Source organism: Arctopsyche grandis, chromosome 3, assembly GCF_051622035.1.
Source record: "Arctopsyche grandis isolate Sample6627 chromosome 3, ASM5162203v2, whole genome shotgun sequence".
Lineage (NCBI taxonomy): Eukaryota > Metazoa > Arthropoda > Insecta > Trichoptera > Hydropsychidae > Arctopsyche > Arctopsyche grandis.
In genome coordinates, this window is record NC_135357.1 from 33,644,822 (window position 1) to 33,672,624 (window position 27,803).

Sequence of the window (27,803 nt, forward strand, 5' to 3'; positions counted from 1 at the left end):
ATCCGGTCTCTCCCATGCATACCACACACACTCTATCCCTAGCAGTTTGACCAACCACAATTACGGCTCGGCTCGTTTAAAAATCATTTCTACATATATATATATATATTTGGGTCGAAAATGCTCTTATAGTCGGTATGTGTGAAAATGAATGTATATATGTAGCTACGTATGTTTCATTGCAGAATTTTTTTGGTACATCTTATATTCCTCAAATACGTAGATAAAGTAATGGGTGGGTTACATCCAAAATTTTCAAATGAAAAATACCATTAAATGCAACTTTTCGTTTCGATTTGTTTTAAATATCATTCAATTTTCGACACCTTATCTGTGCCAAATGGTGACCCTACTCTTTGATACACAAATAAAATAAGCATTCGAAATAATAAATCACGGACGGTACAAATAAAAACCAGACATCGTTATACAGATCAATCAAAAGCCCAAGGTCTTATTTTTGTTCAACGGCAACACTTCTCTATAAATACTTTGTGCAAAAGTTGTCGAAAACATATGATACCAAACTTTTAGAATGATTAATACACCGAATAAGACTTCAAGAAAGTTTTATACGAGCAATGCCAATTGAATTTGACAAGAAAATCTCAATTTTCCTCAGAACAGATGCTTGCTATCATAATACGTGTTGATGCTGAATAAACAGCCATTTTATTCATCATTGTCTTGCATATTTGCTTTGGAATAAACCATACTTCCCTTTAATGCAATTATAATATTTAATTAACAATTGCTGCACTGAGATGGGTAACGAGTGACCAGAATTTAATTTTATTTCTCTAAGTATACTGAATGTTGGGTCTTTAAATTTTATGAATTCTTCATCAAAACCTCAATGATTCGAATTATGTAATGAAAAAATAAAAATCAACAGAAATAATTGTTTTTGCGGGAAGCCTTCACCATATTAAACATCACTGTCTTCAAAAATGTCGCAAATTTAGAAGTGTTTATTACGATTATTTTTCGCCATCGAACTATTTAAATATTAAAATCGATTGAAATTTCCATCGTTGACGAAACCACGCAAAATGGCAAAGTTTCAAAACGATCGGATGACTGTAAAAATTTTAGCTTAATCGTTTGCGAAGTTAAACATAAGAGCCTTGTAAAAACATTTAAAACGGCGACAAAGGCTTATTTTATTTAAATTGGCACACATACAGAATAAAATATAAAAAAGAAAGCAGTACATTGAGACAAAAAATATAAAAATAGAAATTAAAATAATATATTCCATGTACAGTGAGAACCACATGGTAATATAGAGCAAACAAAAAAAAATTACAAAAACATATTAGAATTAATAAATAATGAATTAAAATGAAGGTCACGAAGCAAATCAACCACAGGTTTTGTTTCTACACCTTAGCCCTAAAAATACTGAAAAATTCATCAAAAAGGTCGGGATTGTACTATTAAATAAAGTATTTTTATGACAAATTGGTGGAAAGAAAAGATTTCTACATCTGGTGAATCGGGCATTAACGTTAAAATTAATTTCGTTCAAAACAGATGTGTCAAGGATACCATTAGCAATCTTGTATAAAAGTAGCACATCAGAAACCCTGCGATGAGACAAACTAGCGATCTTGAAAAAAGAGAGTCTGTCGTTATAAGTTGGCAGCAATCTTACAAGACCAATCTTATGGGATAAATGGCGCAGTAAACGATTCTAAATGATCTACATATATGGGTTTGGTAATAAGGAGACCATATGACTGAAGCATACTCCATATTACTACGAACTAAATTGTTATAGAGCAATATCAGAGTATGCGGATTCTTAAAGGGCTTCGCAACTCGGCAGATTAATCCCAATAGCTTATATGAATTAGTGACTATATGGTTAAAATGCTCATTAAATGACAGTTTGCGATTTATTAGAATACCCAAGTCTCTGGTACAGTTTTTCGTTATAAGGTCTTCGTTATTAATATTGTAAATGAAGTTAATTAGATTATGATTACTGGAAAGTGTCAATGAGAAGCATTTTGAGATATTGAGATACATAAGGGCTTGAACTGAATACTAGTAAATGTGCCATTATGAGTTATGGACGTGCGAATTCGCTCTATTGTCACGGATATTCCATTGGATCCGTATTGTTGAAGCGCGTGGAATCAATGGTCGACTTGGGTATCACTTTTGATCCTCAATTCACCTTTCACAACCACATCAAGACAGTCGCTGACTTTTCCTTTCGTCGACTTGGATTTGTCTTGAGATATGCTAGATTATTCTCCAACCCCTTGTCTTCTCGCTTGCTTTTCAACTCGCTTGTTAGAAGTAAGCTAGAGTATAATGCGATTGTGTGGAATCCGCATGAAGCAAACTACTCTCTTATTATCGAAAAAGTGCAAAAAGCATTTCTTCGTTTTGTTTATAAGAAAGAGTATGGGTACTACCCATATCTCTATCCTACTCCTTTCCTTTTGGGCATGCTTGGGTATAATTCCCTTGAACTTCGGAGAAACTTCTCGTTAACTCGTTTCGTTCTCCAGCTATTGCGTGGTAGTACGTCATGCCCGTTGTTGCTGGAACAGTTGGGACTTTATGTCCCTAATAATTATGTGCGTGGTAGACATCATCATTTGATGGTTGTACCTGCTGCTCGCACAGTTCTTTTTCGAATGGCTCCTATTCCAAGAGCTATTCGACTTCTCAATGAAATCGTCCCTGAATGTGATATTTTCCACCTTGAGGAGCGTAGATTATCAGATGTTATTTTAACATATTTATCTTGTAACCTGCGCTCATCATTACTTTTTTAATTTGAATGTGATGTATGAGTGGAATCTTAATCTACTCTCTTCCATTTGGGCCTCGCTGTGATTTTATTTATTTTTATTCATATTTTGTTTGATTTATTTTACTTTTTCTTTCTCTTTTGTACATTTTAATGTACTATTTTAATTGTATTATTATTTTCCTTTTGTTACTTTTTTATTATTATTTTATTTTACCATGTTTTCTGCTTTCTAATTTTTCTGTTTTTTACTTGTATTATCTTTGTTAAATGTAGGCCATTTTGGCGCATTAGGTTCTTCCTGTAATGCCACAATGGTCCAAAACTATTAATAAATAAATAAGGTTTACCCTACACCATTCAGATATTGTATCAATGTCGGATTGTAATTTTAAGCAATTCGATACACTATTGATAGGATGGAAAACCTTGATATCATCAGCATAAAGTAAGCACTGACACTGCAGAAGAGGAGTGAGATCGTTAATAAACATAATAAATATAAGTGGTCCAAGGTGAGAACCTTGAAGAACCCCTGAAGGGATTAGTCTAAGGACAGATGAAAAACCCTTTAAAGTAACTAATTGACTTCTCAAATTAATTTATGTGAAATATGTAAAAAAAACTATGTACAAGTTGAAATCCATAGATGTCTCAATGGATTAATTAATTGTTAATTTCGTGTTCTCTAGCCTCTCGAAATACAGCGACATTGAGATATTGAGATACAAAAGGTTTACACTACACCATTCGGATATAGTATTAATGTCGGATTGTAATTTTAAGCAATCCGATATTCTGTTATATGCACCCTTGCTTACTGGTGTCGTTTTACGTCAAATATTTTTGAATTATTCCTCCGAAGGACATTTAGCAACATCCTGTACGTGTTGTGAATGCATAGATGTGTGTGTTTGTTAGTTACCGACGACAGGTCATTCCACGTGTTGACGCGGTAAGGGATCGAAAGGGATTTGGTCCGGGGATGATCCTGCCCTTATCTGTTTTCCTCTTCGCAGAATATAACATTGCCTTTGATGGACCTTCGGCTTTATCGGCAGATTATCTCTTTCCGAGAGATCGAGGAAGAGAGAGAGAACGGTCGTAGACTTTATTTTCGGCTTGTGTTAATAAATTCGATACAACATATTCGAGCACTTCAACTTACAAATACATACGTCTTCCTCAAACACGTATCCTGATATAATGTTGCTTGATGTTGTATTTAATTTTGGAAAGGTTCACTGTAATTTGTAGGACAAACAGGATTCTAGAAAAGGTCAGGAGGATTATGGTGGACGCTTGATTTTTTTTCCGTGATATTAATTAAAAATAAAGTCTATGTTGAAATATTAAATTTCTAATCATTTAACCCTGTGACAAAAGCTTACATTATAAATGAATTTATAAGGACTTACGAAGGTTTCATATTTCTTTTTAAGTCTACATGCTGTTATGTGACACTTGTGTTCATTCCGAGAAATATATCGTAAAACATTACATATAATGTTTTGCGTTAAATAGTGATTAAAAATACTGGTGGCGTTTGGTACGTTTTATCTGCTTTTCCGAGATTCTGAACATATCGAATTAAAATAACTAGTGTATTAAGTTAAAATATAAGTATTATTTTTGGAACTGAAAATTGGACTTTCGCCGCTTTCAAATATATTTTCTCATATTTATCAAAAATTATTAATGCTACTTTTTTTATGATTATTTATTAATGTATTATGTCGGGTATAAATATTTTTTTCTGTCTTATTTTCAACCACTGTGGCGTATTAGGGATTCCTGTAATGCCAAAATGGTCCAAACTTAAACTTAATGGTTAACTAAAATAAAAATATGTTTTTTTATTTTATTGAATTTTGGGATAATTTATTTTTTGCTTATTTACATATTTAAATATGTTAGAATTGGACCAGTTCAAATTTTATATGTTTATGAATTTGTTTGAAAATTCAAAATATCATATTAAAATGAAATGTATAAAATTTTTAGTTTTAGTCGTGTATTTTGTTTAAAACCTTATCTTTTTTGCAATTTTAAAGTCACTAATAGTCTAGTGTTTAAAAAAAAAAGATGATATATAATGATGTCCTGAAATCGTTGATTTGGTAAATATTTAAAATAATAATTTTTTTTATATTAGTACAATAGCTACATAAATGATTTTTAAACCAGAATTCTAGTATTTTATAGATTTTTTCTACCTGAAAAATCAAATGATTTTTCTTATTTCCTTCCAGTTTTTCTTTCTCAGATTTGTATATATTAATTGCTTGATCTCTTTCAATATTTGAAATAACAATGAAAATGGTCTGTATTTAAGTAGATGATCAGTAACTTATATGTACCACATTTTATTTGGTCAGTAAGTAGATAATAAAAAACCATGTGGATTTATGCAATTTCGAACTAATTGACCATTAGTTTAAAATAATGATTATTAATATAGTACACTATTATTACTGAATTTATTCAAAAGTTACAGACCATTTATTAATTTGAGTAAAAAAACTGACTATTCATATCATCCAATATATTATAATATCTTGAAGATTCCTGTTCATTTACCGAACATGAAGAGTTTGGAGTTGAGACCTAATTAATAGACTTTCAACCATCCAAATATAATCATACCATACATGGTTTTGTTTCAAAGTTTCGAAATCCAATAACAAACTTAAATAGTCATTATTATATGTGCAATACCGTAACGTTTGACCTTTTGGTACTAAGCTGCCTAAACACGTAATGAATGAACTAAACGTCATATAAATAACAATACGGCTAAAATTTATGAATTTTTACAGAACGCAAAGTTTGGAATGACACTATTTAGTATTCAGTTGCAACAATTTCGTGGGAATGTTCGTTTTTATGGTCTCCGGTGTAAGTGCTCCTTAATATATGTAAAGCTTTGCAATGAAACTTCACAAGCGAGAGCTATACATACATATGTACATATATTAATAGCTTGAAGGTTTCTTAAATCTTTCATTTATTTATTTCGCAATGTTGTGTGTTTATATTCATACGTCGGATGTAATTCGCAATTTGCCATACGAAACTTTGTCATCCGAGCGTATATATTTATTTTATTTTTTCGGTTAATTTATCTTCTTTTTGGTGATTAATTACTGCATAAATTCGAGAAGAGAGTGTTTCGCATTCGCCGTTCATAAATATAAAGAAAAGTTAGCAATGGCAAACAATGGCCGACAAAACTTCGGCATTATTCCGGATAAGTTAATAATTTTTATTATTCGCGTTGGATTGCGACTCGCAAAAACTAATTTATTCCCCATTGTTTGATGTGAATTTCATTTTAAGCTGTCGAAAATATCGTCGGTTTGCTTTAGAAAGGTCCGACGTTTGCATAAATCGTATTATGCGTGTTGTGGTTTTTGATTTTAAATCGCGTTTCAATGATATGATCTCGTTTTGTTTGTCGTCTATTAATCCGTTCAAATCCATGATCCGACTTTAAAGTATTGCATTCAATTGAATGATTAAGGTCTGGGTCATATCGCAGACGGTGAAAAGTTTAGAATATATTATAATATAATATATAATAGTAATCCATTTGATTCGTATTGTTGAAGCGTGTTTTGATTTGATTTTTAAATGCTTTTTATTATTACGAAATTATGTTTACTTACATCTTATATCTATTTTAACAGCTACTGATCTACTGATCATTTTCTATTTTACAATTTTAATTTAATTTGGTTAGTAATCATAGTATTATATTATTCTAATGTTAATGTACAGCATAATATGAAAAATAAATCAAAAACCTATTTACAATTCTTATAAGTGCTCATAATACATCTAATACGTAATATTAATTAAAGACTCTCTAAAGTCGATGACCTAAAGCAGATTGTGTTTAGGTAATCTGTTGAAGCGCGTAGAAACTTCGCGTAGTCGTTTTGGGTATCACTTTTGATCCTCAAATCACCTTCACTAAGGATTGTAAATAGGTTTTTGAGCTCTTTTTCCTATTATGCTGTAGATTAACATTAGAATAATATAATACTATGATTACTAACCAAATTAAATTAAATTGTAAAATAGAAAATGATCAGTAGATCAGTAGCTATTAAAATAGATATAAGATGTATTGTGAACATAATTTCGTAATAATAAAAAGCATTTAAAAATCAAAAATCAAATCACATTCACATCCTTTCATCAAGACAGTCGCTGATCTGATGAATTATTTTCGTTAACTAGGATTTGTCTTGAGATACATATGCTACATATATTAGTCTCCAACCAATTGTCGTCTCGCTTGTAAGAAGCAAGCTAGAGTATAATGCGATTGTGTGGAATCCGCTTGAAGTAAATTATAATATTTAACGATAAAAAAATGCAAAAAGCATTTCTTCGTTTCCTATTGTTGCGTAGGGGTGGGTGAAGGATCCTAATAAAATACCAAAAGTCGCTTCACAGCATTTATTGGATGATTAAGGAGATCCACGCACTGCCAGTGCTCCGTCCAGAATCTTTAGTGTGGCCTAAGTACTTGCTTATAAAGGGCATCTTTCTCGACACGTTTGTTTACCTATTGTTATAGTCACGTACCAGATATGCAGTCCCACGGTTTCGCGCTGTCAGTTCTGAGAACTCTAGCGGGAAGTGGCTGGGTGCCGTTACCGACCACTAAGTCTGTTACATTGTTAGCCGACAGCACTTTAGTCTGGAGATAATCCTCGGAAACCAATTATAACGGCGGCTCCTTTTAGCATATGCTACATTATATAGGAAAGAGTATAGGTATAACCCATATCTCTACCCTATTCCTTTCATTTTGGGCATGCTTGAGTATAATTCCGTTGAACTTCGGAAAAACTTCTCATTAATTCGTTTTGTTCTCCAGCTTCTACGTGGTAATACGTCATGCCTGTCGTTGCTGGAACAGTTGGGACTTTATGTCCCTACTAAGTACATATGTATGTGATCATTGACATAATAATTTGATGGCTGTACAGGCTCACACAGTTGTTTATTGAATGGCTCGTATTCCAAGAACTATCCAACTTCTCAATGAAATCGTTGCTGCATGTGAATATCACAGCCTGCATGTGATATTTTCCACCTCAGTGAGCGAAGGTTATCTCAGATTATTTTAATCTATTTGCCTGGTAGCCTGCATTCATTATTATTTTCATAATTGAATGTGATGTATGAGTGGAATTTTGATCTTCTCTCTTCCATTTGGGCATCGTTGCTATGTTTTGTATTTGCGGCTGGTTGTTATATATTGGTGTTGGCTGTAGTTGCAAGACATTCCATATTTCAATCAAAAAGATTTCGTTGATTGGGAGTAATTAAATATAATATATTACTAAGAGACTTGGGCCGCGTAAGTACGTATGTATGTAATGATATAAAGCGAATGCTTTGTAACATTCATTTTGTTACAAAGCATTCGTTAAATTTACCAAATTTTTCAACCAAGATTCAACATACATATATAATGGGAGCACATCAAACGTCAGTCTTGCCCGTTTTATAAATACACCCTGTATACAAAATCCCGTTTTGAAACACACGTGTGTATAATACACACGCAAACGGTCAGCATTCGTTTCAATTAAAATCCAAACAAACAAGACACGCTCTTTCGCCCACAGAACGGCCCCAAAACAAACAAACAATAACCCAGGCAAAATCTCCCCGGTCAAAAAAGCGAATTTTCGCAAAAAAGTCGAAAATATAAATCGCGGAAAAGTCCCCGTGACAATTTTCTCTTCTCAATTTTCGCAGCAGGTTGTAGTGTTACGTTTCAAAGGAAACTTTCGCTCCGTCTCGCTACAATATGATACGCGATGTTGTATAGTGATGGTTAAGCCTTTGCGACTTTGATACTCTGTAACGGGGAAAAAGAACTAACAGTTTCACAATCGCAAAGAGATGAGAGGATGCCCTTCCGTTTCCGGTTCATTCAAATACAAAAACTTATATGTATATGTATATGCGACGTATGGAGATCTCTCACCTTTTACGAGGGCACATTCTCGTTTTTGATTAGCGTATTTGCATAGGTTATATGTATGTGCATACATATTTTATATGCGCAAAATTTACATGTCTTCTGCATATATAATAAGATCCGTATGGGGCGTATGTTTATACCTATTTATATGTAACGGTCAATGAAATTCTAATAATATTATTATTTGAAAAATTTCAATGAAATCTTATTTAACTTAAACCAGCGGCGTGGTCTAGTGGTGAGTGTTGTATGCTTTCGTGCAAGGTGTCACGGGTTCGATTCTCACTAGAGTCTCGTTGTTGGTCAGACCTTGGTTTGTCAGAATTTGCCGATTTTTTATCAGAATTTGCCGATTTTTCTGATTTTCATTGAAACGGTTCCTGTAAAATTGGCTTTTCCTCTTCAATTTTCTATTGAAAACCTTGAATTATTTTTATATTGCAGGTTTAGCTAGATTTCTCTCCATAGATGTCTCTGTGAATGTTTAATGATTGTAAAAATTCGTATCGTTACATGAAAAATGTTATTGATCGTATTGTATACGATGTTTGTAATGTCTGACCATAGATGTCAGCTGTTTATGTGTCGATTTACATGTGTATGTATGTATGTAATAATTATGTATTAAATATATAATTTCTCGAGTCTTAATCTGTTTAGGCGAGTGTGCATGATTAATTGAAATAATAAAAAAAAATACTTTTTTAAACGTATTTATTTGGTCGGTAACTTAGTTTGAATTTGTCACTTTATATATTTATTTTATTTACAATTCCACTATTGTGACATTGCAGATTAGCTCCAAGTCAATAGATGACCAGTAAGTTATATTATCTGTCACTGACTTTTTGACTATTGTCTATTTGTCAAAAGTTATTAAAAATAAGCCATTAATGACTGTTCATTTTCATACAATGTTAGAACAAAATTTTCGAAATTTCTTTTTGAAAGAAACTGGCCGTTCAACTTCTTGCTTTTCTAAATATGAATGTCTAAATTTAAAACGCATACTTATATTTGTGTTTTTTTTTTGTTTCAGATTCGTCACGTGACTCAATTATGCGATTGTAATGATCTTTGTTTTAATTTTAAAGGCTTCAAAAATGGTTTAAAGTTAATAAAAACAGTGATTTAACAATCAAAAGTGTGCGACGACAATGTGATTCGATAAAATTCACAATAAATAAATAAATAAATAGTGAAAATCATTAAAAAAAAGAAGAAAGAAAATTGTGGTAATTAAAGTGTATCAATTATGGCTAGCGTCGAAGGTGTACAATCTTCAGGTGTTGAAGATCAGCTCAGAAATGCTCAACCTGGCACATCGGGTCCTCAACACAATGCTGGATACTACATGAAAAATGGTGAGAGATTTATTTTATTTCAACGTTTTTTTTCGCTTGTTGGTATGTATTATTGTGGAGATTTTCCGGTAAATTGATTCGTTCGTCGGTAGAGTATGTAAACAAAAACTACTTAATTAAATCAACCTGCACATCTCGAACGACGTCTTCATCTAAACTTTTCCCATTTTCCGGCTCCGTGACGCAGTGGGAAAATCGCGCGATTAACTTCCGCCACACAATTAGTTTACTTTTTTGTTTTGTTTTCGTCCGGAATACATACATTTAGAAACTTATGCGAGCTTTTGTGTGTCGGTGTAAATTCGGATAACTTTGGCCTAATATATTATACATATGTACATATTGTATGATATAATATATGTACATATGAGATCTTTTTTTGTGAATTTATTATGCGGATAGGAAGGAAAATGAATTTTATACAAACATTTTCGAAAATAATTAATATTATGTATGTATATTTATATAAAACTATGTAAAAAACCTTTGTCAACCCTCGCTCACCGAAGTGCGGTATGCAAGTGTCCCAATTTTTACGTTTTTCGTAATAACTATGTGGTTATACACCCTATATTTCTTGTATTGCTACAATGACCTAAAAGAAATTTATTTTAATAGATTTTGTATGATTTAGAAAAGTAGTGTCAAAAAAACATTTATACATTTCTACGTTCCAAAGTATTATTTAAAGGCGGTAGCGATAAGTCATGTTTATGACTGTTCACTTGCATATTCTTGTTGATCAATGAATTAATGCGAGAGAAAGAGACAGCTGTATTTTCGTAAGCTATTGTTTTCGTCGCTTTCGGCGCATGGCTATTGAGTCGTGCAGTCGCCTGTTGTCATTACCTATGCGCGTTTGCGTGTTGATGCTTGTCGTTATTTTTTAATACAAAATTAGGACTAAAACTTTTTATGTTGATGTATAAAAAGATTAATAAGATATATATTGAACCCATTTGTATTGAGAAAAGCTGTATTTTGATTAAAATATACTGGGGTCTTACTCGACCCCGGTTTGGGACACTCGTTCGATCTCGACGCTCCGTCGTTCAAAGGTTAATATTGTTTTTGGTCACTTTTGGAAAAACATGACATATTCATAATGTAAGGTTTAAACGTTGACTGATTGATATGAATGTGAACTATAGTTGAACGGATCTAGTATAAAATTTACACGTTATCGCATTCACCCCCCCCCCCCCCACCCCACTTGACCCGCGATGGCCAATTACATTTCGTTTCGGTTTCGCATTGAATTGTGGTCACGAAATACAACATTGTTCGTGCGTATAACGGTCGGTAGAATTTTTAGACTTTTATTTTTTGAAATTTTGTGATTTGTATATTGAAATATTTACATTAATAAAATTTTAATATAAAATACGTGAGTTGATGGTATTATTAATTTATTTAAGGAATACGTATATATTTTATATTAATGGAAATTTAGATTTTTTAGACGATAAAAATAATTATTGTCAACGTCATGTTATGGACAGCAAAGCTTACTGTAATATTAACAAAGACTTTGCATTTAATTATATTGTAATAATATTATATAGTTAAATAAGAAATAATTAAAATAATAAAGAAATTATTTTACGTCCTTAAAATGTTGAAACATCTTTTATGAATTCTCACGCTATATCGGATCAAATATAATTAAGTATGAGAAAATAATTAAGTTTAAATTTTAAACGTTTTTAAATTGTAACAAGGCTTTGTATTGACCCCCTAAAAAACTTATACACGATCACAATCAACATCTTAGAATGAAAAACTGAACTTTTTTAATATAAAAAAAACGATTACCGCAATCTCTTAATTTTTTTGTGATTTATTACAATATACATAGCACTTATCAAAACTTGTTTACGAGCCAACATCGGCCGATAAGAATAAGAATTAAAAAGTTTCTCTCTCGGACTTATTAAGAGTAAAGAGAAGAGGATAAAAAAAAAACCACGGGAAAATTTTTAGTAAAATCATTGGCGCGTTTTCCTTGCGAGCGCGCGTTGTCTTGATGATTTATGATGATGACTCCCGTTTCAGGGGTGAAGTTTTTCCCACCGTTTATTCATCCAAGCGACTTTGGCTGGGTGATGGGTGGGTGGAGGTAAGGGGGGGGGGTCAACTAGGGGTTAAAAGGACCCCTTCATCCCCCAAAACCTTTTCGAAAAGCCTCGATTTATTATGACGAAGCGCGTCCGCGGGACCGTCATCAATAACTGCTGAATTATTCCGGTTACGTGACCGCGAAAATTAGCGTGAAAACACCTTTATTTTTTGTCGAATTTTTTTCACAAGCGTAAGAATAGATCTCGGGATGAAATAAAGTGGGGAAATTGACGCGTCGATCGAATTATTCTTTTTTTTTTCATCATCGGAAACGAATTCGAACAGTTCAAAATGCAAATCGTCACCTTTATTACATACATACATACAACCATACTTATACAAATTTTTGTATGTATTCGTGATATTTTATTCTGTTTCCAATTAATGGATCGTGTAGGATGTAAATTATGGTTTATTTGGAGTCATCAATTATGTGATTTGAAACTTTTCGGCGTGGAACTCTTTTATGTTTAGTATAATATGTGTATAGATGTTGAATTGTATCTCAAATGGTAGCTTGTATCGTTGAATAGAAAAATATTGATGATATGTAAAATTGATAATTGTTTACAGCTTTGCTTTAAAATTATGTGAAAAATTTATGAATGTTGCGTAAAACATCGCAATAAACGAAGCTATTGATAACACTGTTCGACAAATGATAACTGGCTTACATCGATAAAATCGATTTTTTGACTAGCCTCTTCTTACTTTCACTGGATTAATAACAAAAATTCGTTTATTTTATCGAGGTAAGCCAGTTATCAATAGAATTTTTGTTAATAATCCACAAGAATAGTCGAAGTATGATTTTTCTAAGTGGAATTTTACTTAATTCTCATATAAAGACAATATAATATATTATCACTATTAATTCAATTCAGATTCGTGTAAATACGAGTAAATACTAGTACGAGCTTTTAGTTCGAAATTTTACCGATTTAAAATTCAGCACACTTCCAATTAACCCTTTTAAACGAAAACGAAAAATAGTGTGGCCAGAATACTATACCAATAAACATGTTTCAATAGAAAATACTAATTTATATAAAAGTGTATTAACAGTGGGAAAAAATCCCAAGTGAAAATACGTACTTTTGATTTTGATTTGAACTGGACGACTACTTAGAGAGATTTTAAAGCTGAAAAGTACTACAAATAAAAGATCAAATACCCGACTATATATTCCAATATTCATTTTGAACAGCAAATTGACAGATTTTGAGACATCGACCGAACAACACGAAGATATAGAAAAATCGCGCGATTTAAAAAACACATTTATCTCCGAATCTCGAGCCAATCAACATTTTTTATTACCAGATTCGTGTTTACTGGGCATATATTTATAAGAAAAGTCATATTTTGTCTCTGAACCATTTTTTGTGTCGAACAGTGTAATTTTTATGATTTTTAAAGAAGAAAATATACGAGCATGAAAGAGTAGAAATAAATATTTAAACTATCATTTATTATGCTATAAAGTTGAATTGTTTTTTTAAATATACGATATGAATACATTTGATGTGTTTTGATAAATATAAAAAAATAAACTCTTTCATATCAAAAATCAAATGAAATTTATTTTTTAGAGCATTTGATAATAAAAATTTGAAATATAAATATAAACAAAATAAAAATTTTAATTTCACATAGACATGTGTAAATATTTTGAAAAATTAAAAAAAAATTCAACACTCTAAGGTCTAAATAAATTCAAAACCACATCACATGTCACATAACTTGTATATTTAATTATCTTCCTTGGATCTTAAGATTAAACATACGTAATCAAAATTTTAATTAAACAGTACTCCAATCAGGCGTCAAGATACGCTATCGTCTAATTTTACCTTCGTTGACTTTAATCTTTGGGTCTTACTTAGGGTCCAATGTCGTTCGACTTAACTTTTACATTAAAAAAAACCTAATAGGAAAACTTACCATATGACCTGTGAAAACTCTCTATCCAGTTTTTCCAGACGGGCAAGAGTTTCGACTGAAACTTTTACATATGTACATATGTACATACGGACGAAAAGATTTGGGTTTTCCTTGGAAAATTAAGGACAACTGGGTTGGGATTTTTTATTATTAATTTATTTTTTAGCACAAGCTTATTGCCATTATTCTCTTTGTACTCAGAACCTGCTATTCCGTTATGGACAAAGCGGTTTGTTACAACAAGACGTACAATAGACATTATGATTATTATTACACGGTGTGCTCTTTTTTTGGAATTAATGTTTTATATTATTAGTGTTATTATTCCGGAAAAATCGTTAAAAATATTAGCAGGAAAGAAAAGCGTTTGCGTGGTGTAATATTAGGTAGTTAGTCTGCTGATAATAGTACGTTATTAAATTAATACGTGTGTGTGATGATGTAATCAAGGTGATTTGCTGCTGAAATTTTCTGATGTAATCTATGTAGTCGTAAATTTTATATTGAATGGATTTAAAGAGGATAGTTTGTTGTTCATTTGATGTTAATTTCAAAATGATAAACGTCTATTTGAAAGCTTTCCTTTAGAAAATTGTAAAAAATATTTTCATTGCTGCTCTTTGGTGAAAGTGTTCAAATTTTTCTAATGTTCATTTGTAGAAATCTTAGAATTTCAATATTAAAAGTTTTTAATTTTATTTTCAATATTAAAAGTTTTTAATTTGAAACGTATGGAGTTGGAATTATAAATTGTTACTTTTAAATATAATAATCGTATTATTGGGATTAAATATTTATTTTGCAAAAGATACTATTTTAATAAATGAACGAAAGCTAAAAAAATATTCGAAAATTATATTTGAATGAATTCTACCTGTGCGATATCCGAGGCGCGTCTGCAACATATTGTTGCGTAGAGGTGGGTGGAGGATCCAAGTAAAAGGCCAACAGTCGTTTCACAGCATTTATTGATGATTAAGGAGATACACGCACTGTCAGTGCTCAGTCCAGGAATTACATGATATCGCCTACGTACCGCCTTATAAAGGGTCGATCTCTCAGGACGTCTAATCTGTTTACCTGTTGTATAGTCACGTATTCGGATATGTATTTCCACGACATTGGGTCTCCCCGAACCCGTTTCTGAGAAAAGCCTAATAACGGTCATTGTTTAGCCTAAATGCACTTAGAGTCCAGATATAATCCTGGAAGTAAGTGCAAGCACTTAGTTAATCCGATAACAGATAACCCTTGAACGGTCACATAGTCTCTGGGATTCTTTTCGCTTAATCCGCGGCGTACGTAACAATATCATAAGATGATTTAAAATCATTTGCTGCTCGAAATAGTAAGTTAAGATTAAATAAAAATATTGTATTAAAAAACCAATTCTTATAAATATGATAAAGTGAAAAATTATCGAAATAAACTCATAATGTAACGAAAAAAAACTATATTTTTGTCTAATTAATGTTATTTAAAATTTCTAGGAAACTGCATAACTTTATTATTAAATATTAAAAAGTACACTTTTTAAAGCATTTAAAAATCACAATCAATTGTTAAAACAACTGATTATTGATTTCAATACTCATTTTTGGCACAACATTACTAGATTTTGAGTTAGAGACTGCAAAAGCCAAAAAACTGTAAAAATTGCGCTTAATTTAAGCGCTCATATGCTCAAAATAAAAATTATTTTCATATATTCGAATTAAGCGATTCAAATTTAGAAAAGAAAATACGTGATTTTTTGTTTCTGTATTTGTGTATTTATTTAAACAAATCAGACAAAATTCTTTTGTACATTTGATTTGTGATGAAAATCGTATAAATAAGCAATAGTTTGATTTTGATTTTTGATTTTTAAATGCTTTTTATTATTACTAAATTATGTTCACAATACATATTATATCTATTTTAATAGCTACTGATCAACTGACCATTTTCTATTTTACAATTTTAATTTAATTTTTTTAGTAATCATAGTATTTTATTATTCTAATGTTAATGTACAGCATAATAGGAAAAAGAGTTCAAAAACCTATTTAGGGAATAGTTTCATTTATTATGGTCATATACAGGACTTTCGTATACAAAATTTCATATACATATTTTTTTGTTAATCAACAGGCCACTTAACTTCTATTGTTTATACTATTATTTAATGATGCAAGCATTATTTCAATACCAGAGATATTTTCACGCGGATTTTGATGTTATTCTATATCAAAATAATTATATTATGGATCATATGTGTATATGTCTGGAGTAGGCATAGTACAATATATGTAGTCTAAATTTTAGACTGTGAAACGTCTTAAATTTGTATAAATTATACATATAAATAAAATAGACAGATATGTACGTCCGTGGTATAAACTCGCAGATACACACACACACACATACATACGTAATTGTAAGGGTACGTTTTGTGCATACGCATCGAACCCTTAATACAATATTTCCTCGTGAAATATCACAAAGGATATCCTCCAGAAAGGAAGGGTAGAAGCTTACACACAAGTGTATGTATGCCCAGGGCAAATAAGAACCCCCGACACGTTTCGAACACGATTCCTCGATGAAATAACACATCAAAGAAGTTGTCCGGAACAAACTTTGCAATGTGGGCCTTTAATAATGTTATATTACATATGTATTATAAAGAGGTTTCGCGTCGACGGATAAAAATACGTGTACGTGGTAGCCCCCGTGTTTTGTTCGTGGTTTAAATATGTCCGATAACTGGGATCGAACGAGTGGACGCGGGTTAAATTTAACCGTGCAGGTTAAATTTAACTACATACGTAGGTGGGCTAATCGCTCGAACAAGTCAAACAAGAGCGCTGAAACGTTCAGTGTTTGGTCTCGTAATTAGGTTTGGACGATCAAAATTGAATGTTATTAGATTTGGAATTGTAAGGTCGGATGTATATGTATGCACATTAGGGGGTGTGGGGTTGTATTTTGAATAATTGGAATGATAGTTAGTGAATTTTGGAAGGTGTTTGTACGAAAGGTTGTTTGTATGTACATATATAATGCGGGTTTAACCTATGTATGATTAACCTGTATGGAATAACGCCTCGACTACTAACCTTTTCAAGTTCCAAATAATAGAAAATAAATCCCTAAAATAATTTATAATACACCCATATATATTAACTTGAAAAAACTGCATGCCATAAATAATATTCCGTTAGTTACAGACATTACTAACAAACTAACCAGTATATTCTATGACAGAATCACTAATAACCATAGTAACACACATGAAGACTGTCGGTGATTACAATTTTATAGCCAGCAGTATGGCTTGGTGGTTGCGTTGATGTTTTGCATCGATAGGTTACCGGGTTTGATTCCGTGCTAATCTTTAATACTGTTGGTCAGACTTGGATATTTGTGAACCCAAGTCGATGGTTTCTTATCAGAGTTTGCCAATTTATTTGATTTCATTGTTGAAACGGCTCCTCCATCAAATTGGTGAATATCATCCTACCCGCTGTCATAAATATGTATCTGAATTTGATTTATGTACAAAATGTAAAAAATATGTACAAATCTAAATCCATAGATGTCTTTATGGATTAATTAATTAATAAATTTATTTTTAACTTCGTGTTCTTTTGTCTCTCGATATATAGCGATTTATTGAATAAAAAACGCTGAAATGTTTGTAATTAATTGTCTAGGAAGGCACATTGGGGTCTACTTGTTAAGGCCCACCTGGTATATATCTATGTAAAAAAAATATATATGTACATATTTATGTAAAAAGCGATCTCGATCGCGTCACTAAAATCTCGATCACGGCACCCAAAAACTCCATCAATTACGCGAAATATTGTGATATTGAGAAATTGAGTGCCAGATATTGTTGTGTGCACGATCGCAATGTGCGCAATAATCCGATTACCATAATGTGTATGTCACAGTGAAATTTATATTTTCACTGTCATTACAGTGAAATCATAATCAGTTACATTTATTTGTCTAGGAAGGCACATTAGGGTCTACTTGTTTTTACAGGCCTTCCTGGTATACATACATATATCAATGTTAAATTTTATTAATTAAAAAACATTGTATAGACAAGCAAACTATTGTAACATATGCTAAAAGGAGCCACAGTTATAATTGGTTTTCGAGGATTATCTCCAGGCTTAAGTGCTGTCGGCTTACAATGGAGACCCCCGAATGGACTAAGTGGTCGGTAACGGCATTCGGTCACTTCCCGCCAGAGTTCTCAGAATTGACAGCAGGAGACCGTAAGACTGTGTATCTGGTACATAACCATAACAATAGGTAAACAATCGCGTCGAGGAAGATGCAGTGAGTTCCCTTTATAAGCGGGTACTTAAGGCATATGAAGGCATTCTGGACGGCAGTGTAATCACCCAATAAATGCTGTGAAGCGACTTTGGCCTTTTATTTGGATCCTCCACCTACCCCTACGCAACACTATATATGTATTGTCATCCTGTATTGTTTCGAAATCATATGTTTAATTGAATATAATATATGCATAATCTTTATATAAAGTCTAACTGACCGTTTTCAATTAAATTAACACATAATGAAATTCATCTGGGATTAAACTTTTATCGCTCACATTCAGAGCCTACTTTCCGAAGTAGAACTAATAATCGGTTTAAGCAAGTCGTACACGCAAAATTAAATACAATGGAACTAGACAATTATTTGTATACGAACTTCGGGGCAAACCCCCAAGGGACTTTGTACTCGAATGGTCCACAAACACACCCACACACTCTGTGATCTCAGACAAGCAGAAAAGACAGGTTAACAATGTCGAAAACAGACCAAATTTTGACTGTCGAAAATTTTCGACTAGGCAAGCACGTCTTCAGGCATACTCTAGACACCCACATAAACCTACATTGGCGGAAATAAAAAAGGGAAAAATATCGAGAAACTTTTCAAAGGTCGAAATTGACTTTTGGGCTTTTCGAACGACGACAGGGCGAAAGTGTTGCGAACGTTGGGAATATGAAATATTCAGTTTGTAAATTCGTTTCACTTTCCCTCCGCCGGAAAAAGCGTTTCGGAAAATTTTCGAGCCGTTCCGTGTTGCGGTCGGACACCCTCGTGAAAGTTGATTAAGGCCAACTGCCGACTGGAATATCAATGAAACCGAGATACCCCCACCACAACCCCCCTAAATTTAACGAAATTAATAAATTCGTTAAATTTAATTAACAGTCGTCTGGTGCGGATTTGACGCATACGTGACGTATAATTGGGATTACGTTCAATGGCGCGGGTTGTAGGTTCATTTTGTTTGAAAAATAAGCCTTTATATTTTGTTTCATGGTTGTCAACGCTATAGAGAAAAATAAAAAAAATCTCGAATAAAATAATTTAAAAGGTCAAAATAAAATAATGAAATATTGTTTTAAAAAAAAATAATACTTTCGGTTAGCTCTAATAGCTCTAAGTTAGTACATAAAGAATATAAATATAAATCTTCAGCTAGATACATTCAGGGGTGTGGACAGAATAGTGGTCACAGCATTTTTGACCTTTCTAAGAGGAAAAAATCCCACTTCCGGTTCATTAAATTTAGTGATTTTTTTATAATTTTTTATCACATTGATACTTAATATATTGTATATTTAACCAGTAGCGTGATCTAGTGGTGAATGTTGAAATATTTCGTACTTGATGTTACGAGTTCGATTCCCCGCTAAGTCTCGCTATTGGCCAGACCTTGGTTTGTCAAGGTCGATCGTTTCTTATCAGAATTTGCCAATTTTTCTGATTTTCATTGAAACGATTCCTGTAAAATTGGCGTTTCCTTCTCAATTTTCTGTTGCGAACCTTTACTTATCGTTATATCTTAGGTTTCGCCATATTGCTCACCATAGACGTCTCTGTGGTTGTTTATCGAATATAAAAAAAAATCGTATTGTTACATGAAAGTTATTCATCGTTATTTATCGTATTAATACGATATTTGTAATATCTGACGATAGATGTCAGATATTGTTTAGATTTACATGTATCTATGTATGTAATAATTATGTGGACCAGGAAGGCGCATTTGGGGTTTACCTGTTAAGCCTTCCTGGTATATTTGTATATATGTATGTAAAATAAAATAAAATAAAGAGTAATACTTGAATTTTTTCGTCAAGAGCGCGCATCTTTACGGGGCCGAAAAAAATGGAAGAAAAATCGAACAAGAGTAAACTGCCACTTCCGGTTGAATGGTGCTCACCAAATTTTAAATTTAACTTAATTAAATTTCTTAAAGAAGCTTAAATTTCTATATATGAAATTTCAGTTCAATTAATCGAAAAGTTTCTGAGAAAAACATGAAAAACCTCGATTCTCTAAGTACTACTTCCGGTTCAGGTAAAAATATTCAAAAAATATTAGGGTATACAATTTATAATTTCTATTACATGTAAAAATTTCAGTCCGATTCAGTTAGTGGCTTGGGAGATAATTGAATTCAAAAACTTAAAAAAAGAGGATACCTATAAGGGGAGGTACCATTTGCAGTCAACTTAAAAATTTTAAAAATATTTACATCGTGTCGATAAGTATTTTAGTGACCAATATTAAGTTTCAGTACGATAGGACTAACGGTGTTCAAAAAATCCCTAAAATACACACACACACACATTTTTCCTAGATCATGAAAACGTGATCAGTGATCGATTCTGATTTCGAATCAGTCAAAATCTCGAGTTCGAATTTTCGCATGATCACAAAACTTCATCTATTGTTACTACGTACATAGATAAAGTAAAAATAATTAAATAATTTTACATACTTTCAATGTTACAACACATTGCACGGATCAATTATAGTTTTAAATTTGAAAACATCAAATATATTTTATCATATTATGATACTCGTTATATGAATCACTTCACGTTGTTTATCATTTCATAATAATTTAGACTGTAAATTACAATTTTTAAATTTTGACTCATCCAATTAATGCCGGGCAATGTAAAGTAATGTTTGTTTGTTTGCCCACTATGCAAATCTATAGTTTTGAATTTAGACCCAGCCAATTTAGTAAATCATTTCATAGGATGTAATTTGATGATACTCTCAGAAATGGTTTAATCCACCCAGCAACGTCGAGTAATTCTGCCATTATAATATAATTGATAATAAATTTGATTCAAGCCAGTGTAAAAATGAATTTAGTTTTATATATAATAACTACAACTCTTGTCATTAATGTTTCGTTTGATTTTAATGAAATAAATTTGAAATGAAGCTTTCAAGTATCATCTTGCATTGATCAAAAAACATTAAACTTTGAATCGAATTGAAAGGATACTCAATTAAATGCCGTATAAAGGTGAAGGTATGAAACTTTTATTAGATTTCATTTATAGAAAATTTAATTAACAACTGCCAACTTTTGCCTCGTTACAACTACATAGAACTTTCATCGTCAGATATTAAACGTAAGTTAATTAAAACGAAACATTTTAGCATCGCATCATATTACGTGTAGCTTTTACTAAAATATGTATACACACAATTGATACACGAAACCTTTATTCATATTAACCTTTGAAGGACGGAGCGTCGAGATCGAACGAATGTCCCGAACCGGGGTCGAGTAAGACCCTGAGTATTTTTTAATCAAAATACAGCTTTTCTCAATACAAATGGGTTCAATATATATCTTATGAACCATTTTATACAATAATATAAAAAAAGTTTTAGTCCTATGACATATTTTTGACTATTTTTGTATTAAAAAATAACGACACGCATACATGGTAAAGCCAACAGGCGACTGCATGCCTCAATAGCCACGCACCAAAACAATAGCTTACGAAAATATAGCTGTATCTTTCTCTCACACTGATTCATCGATCAACAATAATATGCAAGCGAACAGTCAAAAATATGACTTATCGCTACCGCCTTTAAATCATACTTTGGAACGTAGAAATGTATAAATGTATTTTTTTACGATGTACCACTTTTCTAAATCATACAAAATCTATTAAAATAAATTTCTTGTAGTTCATTCTAGCAATACAAGAAATATAGGGTGTATAGCTTTGAAAACCACATAGTTAAGGCCAACAGGCGACTGCGTGACTAAATAGTCACGCGCCAAAAGCGATGAAAACAATAGCTTACGAAAATATAGCTGTCTCTTTCTCTCAGTAGAAATGTATTTTTTTACGATATACCCCTTTTCTAAATCATACAAAATCTATTCAAATAAATTTCATGTAGTTCATTCTAGCAATATAGGGTGTATATGTAGCTTTAAAAACCACATAGTTATTACGAAAAACGTAAAAATTAGGGCACTTGCATATCCCACTTCGGCTAGGGAGGGTTAAATGTAATTCATTCTAATTACTCTACAAAACCAATGTTGTTTGATATTAATATGATTTGCTTGAAATGTAATTAGATTTAATTTAATGTGCGACTTCAAACTTTTTGTTGGATTTGGTATTTTGTATGATACTGCGACCATTTCAAGTTTCCAAATTGATAAATCCGGGTCCGGACACCTTCCGGAAGGGCTCCAGAGACCGACCGGACTTGCAAGTCGGCCATTAACCGGCTTTTTGCGAGCCAGGCGTCGCCAACCTTTTGATGTTGCCGTCGCCAAAACTTCAAAAGGACTCGTGAATTATTTCCGGCTTTCGCGACACAGAGCGAACGCAATCAGTATTCATTAATGCAGAAATAATGAGAAGTCGGGCAAGTATGTACGTGTGAGAAGGGAAAATTCTCGGAAAAGTGTCGTCGAGTTTTCCCCGGCGAGTAAAATGATATTTCACGGCCGGAGACAGACGGTGTGCGATTTTAATACCCGTAATTAATTCGCAGATCGGATTAGAATGGTCTGTATTCAATTTTCAGTCGAAATTTATATGTATGTATGTATGTATGTATGTGTGTGTGTGTGTGTGTATGCGTTTACCGCAAACCTCTACCGTGTGTTGCTTTAAATTTCCACTTTGCACGATCTGACTTAGTTGGCTATTAAATTTATGATGAAGCGGGTTTCTTGTGATCTGGAACGCTTTGACCGGAAGCTTCATAATTTATAATTAAATTTCGATTCAACTACAGTAATTAAAAAGGCGTGCTCGATTCTGAAAATATATTTTTGTGCGCCTTTCATACGCTGCAAACGATAGCCTGATTTGAAATCGGCTTATACTTTTAAACAAAGGCAAAACTAAGGATGTATTTGGAAAATGTGAAGAAAAATATGTATTTTTTTTACAAACCTCCTATACGTTTCACTTACGATCACAATTCAGAGAACAATTTACCTCTTATCCGATCGTTTTCATACTTTGCCATATGGCTCATTTGGGTCATATATATACTTAAATGTATCCTCTGCCATTACGATGGTGCAGAAATATCGTGTAAGTCGCGTTTGCAAACGCTTCCACAAAAATGTGTTTGACGTTTATCCAGCGTAGTCTCACTTTTCGCCATGTCAGATTTTAATTATTCAATCGTCTATTACCTTTTCTTTTTTCACTCTATATTTTATAGAATTTGTTTTATAGGTTCTCGTTATATCTAATATATAAATATTTATAGTTTTAACTCTCATATGTATATATAAATTTCAAATTTGGCGTATAGCTTCGTGTAATGGCATATAGCCGCTATGGGTCTACGTGACTTGACAGAATGTTAAATTACAGAAAACGCAAATATCGGAAGGCAAAGATCGAAAATCGAAAGATTTTAAGTCGAAAGTTCAAAAAAAAATGGTGCATGGTAAACGGTACATAGTCACGTACATACTCACTTAATTTGCGCGAGCAGGATACAACAGGAACAAGAGGAACATGCTTTTCCTCCCGTATTCTGCGCGCGCACATTAACACGGGAGGAAAAGCATGTTCCTCTTGTTCCTGTTGTATCCTGCTCGCGCAAATTAAGTGAGTATGTACCGTTTACCATGCACCATTTTTTTTTTATCTTTTGACTTAAGATCTTTCGATTTTCGATCTTTGCATTCTGATATTTGAGTTTTCTGTAATTTAACATTCTGTCAAATCACGGAGACCGAGCCGCTATATATCGATTTACGGTCAAATTTGTCAGATCTGACATTTCACAGCTAGAACTACATCTCTTCACTGAGCGTTATCTGCGAGATAAGTATTCAATAGGAAGTTATGTTGTATCTAATTGTTAATATCATTTACAATAAGTTTTCCACCAACAAAAAAATCTAGACCCCATTTGACGTTTAACCCATAACCTCAAATTTCAGTTGTTTCTTCCTCCAAAACAAACTTTCTGACCAATACAGGCTTAATATATGTACACAGATGAAACAGGCGGTTTCGTTTATGTTTAGCACCGAGAAGTTACCGGGTTCGATCCCGTGCTAATCTTTAGTATTGCTGCTCAGACTTGTATACAAACGTCCAGACTACAACCGCAACTACAATCAAATAGAACCACAACTACCAGCGTGGCTCGGTAGTTGCGTTGATACTAAGCACCGAGAGGCGGCGGGTTCGATCCCGTGATCTAACCTCGATTGAAAATAATTTATTCTGAGTATGATCTTAAATGCTGCTGGTCAGACTTGGATATTTGTGACTCCAAGTCGGTCGTTTCTTATCAGAGATTGCCAATTTATTTGAATTCATTGCTGAAACGGCTCCTCCATCAAATTGGCAAAATAATCCTACCCGATCTGTCGCAAATATCTGAATTTGATTTTGTACAATATGTAAAAAATTATATACAAATCTAAATCCATAGATATCTCTATGGATTAATTCATTAATTAATTGATTGTGTTCTTCAGCCTCTCGAAATACAGGGATCTTTAATTCTGCTGGTTAGACTTGGATATTTGTGACTCCAAGTCGTTCGTTTCTTATCAGAGTTTGCCAATGTATCTGATTTCATCGTTGAAAAACAATCCTACCCGCTATGTCGCAAATATCTGAAGTTGATTTATGTACAATATGTAAAAAAATATGTACAAGTCTAAATCCATAGATGTCTCAATGGATTAATTATTTGTTAATTTTGTGTTCTCCAGCCTTCCAAAATACAGCGATTTATGTAAAAAAAAAAATGCTGCAATGTTTGTAATCTATTGTCTAGAAAGGCGCATTGGGTTTACCTGTTAGGCCTTCCTGGCATATAAAATGAATAAACATGAACATCCGCCTTTACAAATTATCAATTCAATACAATCAATATACATAAGCATTTTATACAATGCGAATTCATACAAACATTCACAGTGACATCTATAGAGAAATTTTTGCGGCATTTTATAATCAAATTGGCAAACATCAAGACGCAGAATGACGTGAGATTAGCAAGATATATAGGAAAGTAGATGCCAATCTCAATTAAACCGTTTCAATGGAAATCAGAAAAATTGGCAAACTCTAATCCAAAACGATCGAGATTTTGATCTAGATAAGTATTTAAATTAGGCCGGAACAAAAAATAATACATTTGGTTTGCCTACATTTTGTAAAATTCAATCATTTTTTCAATTTTTTTTTTGTGTTCAAAATAAATACATACCTTAAGAAGCTTTCAACAACTTTTATTTTAAAAATAATGACGGAAACATAAAAAAAATCATCATTTTCTTTTAAAACCACTTCCGCCATACAAATGGCCGCTATGAGCGTAGCGCGCTTTTTTTACAAACCTCCTTTTTATGGAAGTTTCTGGCAAAACGTCAGCTTTGAAGTCTCGTTTATCAGTTAAAACTAATCATAATCAATTTAAATAAACTGATATAGATAGTATAGTTATTGGTTAATAGTAAAAGAAATCTAAATTATTTAAAAGTAAAGAGATATTATAAGTTTTGATATTGTTTTTGAAATTACACTGATATAAGAAACCATCCAAATAATGTCATCGATAAAATAATATATTCAATACATCGCATTACTTGAAATACGTAACTGTAGATGATGAAATGCTTGAAACTGTGATTGAATTTAAATTGACGGTTTTTATTCAAAATATAAAAAAAAATTCTATACTTTGAAATCACGTTTGGAAAAAATAGGCCGCATAACGGGATTTGATTCATAATTAAATAATGATTTTAATTTTTTTTCTTTATATTCGTTTTCAATATATGAGCCTTTATATTTTAAAGTGGCGGAAGCCAATTTTCAGTTCCAAAAGCAATATATCTGTATGAATTAATTCACAAATTATAATCACTCATTTTAATTGCATATGTCCAGAATGTCGGAAAATCAGAATAAACGTATTACAGGCCACCAGTATTTTTAAATTTTGCGACATATTTCTAGAAATGTAAGACTTTTCAAATATAACGGCTCATTTGTAGGATTTATTAAAAAGTATTAAAAAGATTGAAGAAATTCTCAGGTATTAAGTTGAAACTTTCAATATTTATTTGTTCATTTTCTTAATTGAAGTTTCGCCATGGTTGAAAGCCACCCAAAAGTAACTTAGTCGGCTTCATTCATCGGACATAAAAATCTCGTGGAAAACTGGGATTTTCCCGTGCAACTCCTGTTTAAACTTTAAAAAAGATAAAAGACTTAAAATCCAGAACCTTTGCTCGTTTTACAGAAAAATCTTAAACGAATTCTCTCCTACGATAGATAAGAGCTATCGAAATGTTTCCCTCAAACTACATATAAAATCCATAATGTACTTGATTGAAATATTATTCACGTATACACATTTAAAAATATAATTATAATATTATGATTATGAATAGAAAGCGGCTACAATTTCAATAGACAATGTATAACGGATACTTATCATGCATCTAAATATGTATATTTTTGTAATAAGATACCCACATATAGAACAAACACTAACATCAATATCATTATTCAAATAACTAGATTTTGAATACGCTCATTAACCTTTGAAAGACGGAGCGTCGAGATCGAACGAGTGTCCCGAACCGGTGTCGAGTAAGACCCCAGTATTTTTTAATCAAAATACAGCTTTTCTCAATACAAATGGGTTCAATATATATCTTATTAATCATTTTATACAGCAACATAAAAAAGTTTTAGTCCTATAGCATGTTTTTGACTATTTTTGTATTAAAAAATAACGACATGCATACATGGTAAGGCCAACAGGCGACTACATGACTCAATAGCCACGCGCCAAAAGTGACGAAAACAATAGCTTACGAAAATATAGCTGTCTCTTTCTCTCGCATTGATTCATCGATCAACAAGAATATGCAAGCGAACAGTCAAAAACATAACTTATCGCTACCGCCTTTAAATCATACTTTGAAACGTAGAAATGTACATTTAGATGTATACCACTTTTCTAAATCATACAAAATCTATTAAAACAAATTTTTTGTAGTTCATTCTATGAATACAAGAAATGTAGGGTGTATAGCTTTGAAAACCACATAGTTATTACGAAAAACGTAAAAATTGTTCCACTTGCATACCTCACTTCGGTGAGGGAGGGTTAAATGTAATTCATTCTAATTACTCTACAAAAGCAATATTGTTTGTTTGTAATATAATTTGCTGAAAATGTTATTATATTTAGTGTGCGTTTGTAAGTGGAAGTTGAATTATGTCCA

At 32.2% G+C, this 27,803-nt stretch overlaps 1 protein-coding gene across 3 annotated transcripts in view; it reads left to right on the plus strand.

Moving 5' to 3' along the window:
• LOC143909282 (uncharacterized) overlaps window positions 1–27,803 on the plus strand; it is a 464,755-nt gene that overhangs the window by 65,136 nt on the left and 371,816 nt on the right. For 2 of the 3 annotated variants that reach the window (XM_077427196.1, XM_077427197.1), the window contains exon 2: window positions 9,875–10,144. In XM_077427196.1, the coding sequence (XP_077283322.1) occupies window positions 10,036–10,144 (109 nt within the window). In that variant the 5' untranslated portion in view covers window positions 9,875–10,035. Of the gene's footprint in view, window positions 1–9,819; window positions 10,145–27,803 lie in introns of all 3 variants that reach the window. The other variant, XM_077427195.1, reaches the window with a different exon arrangement.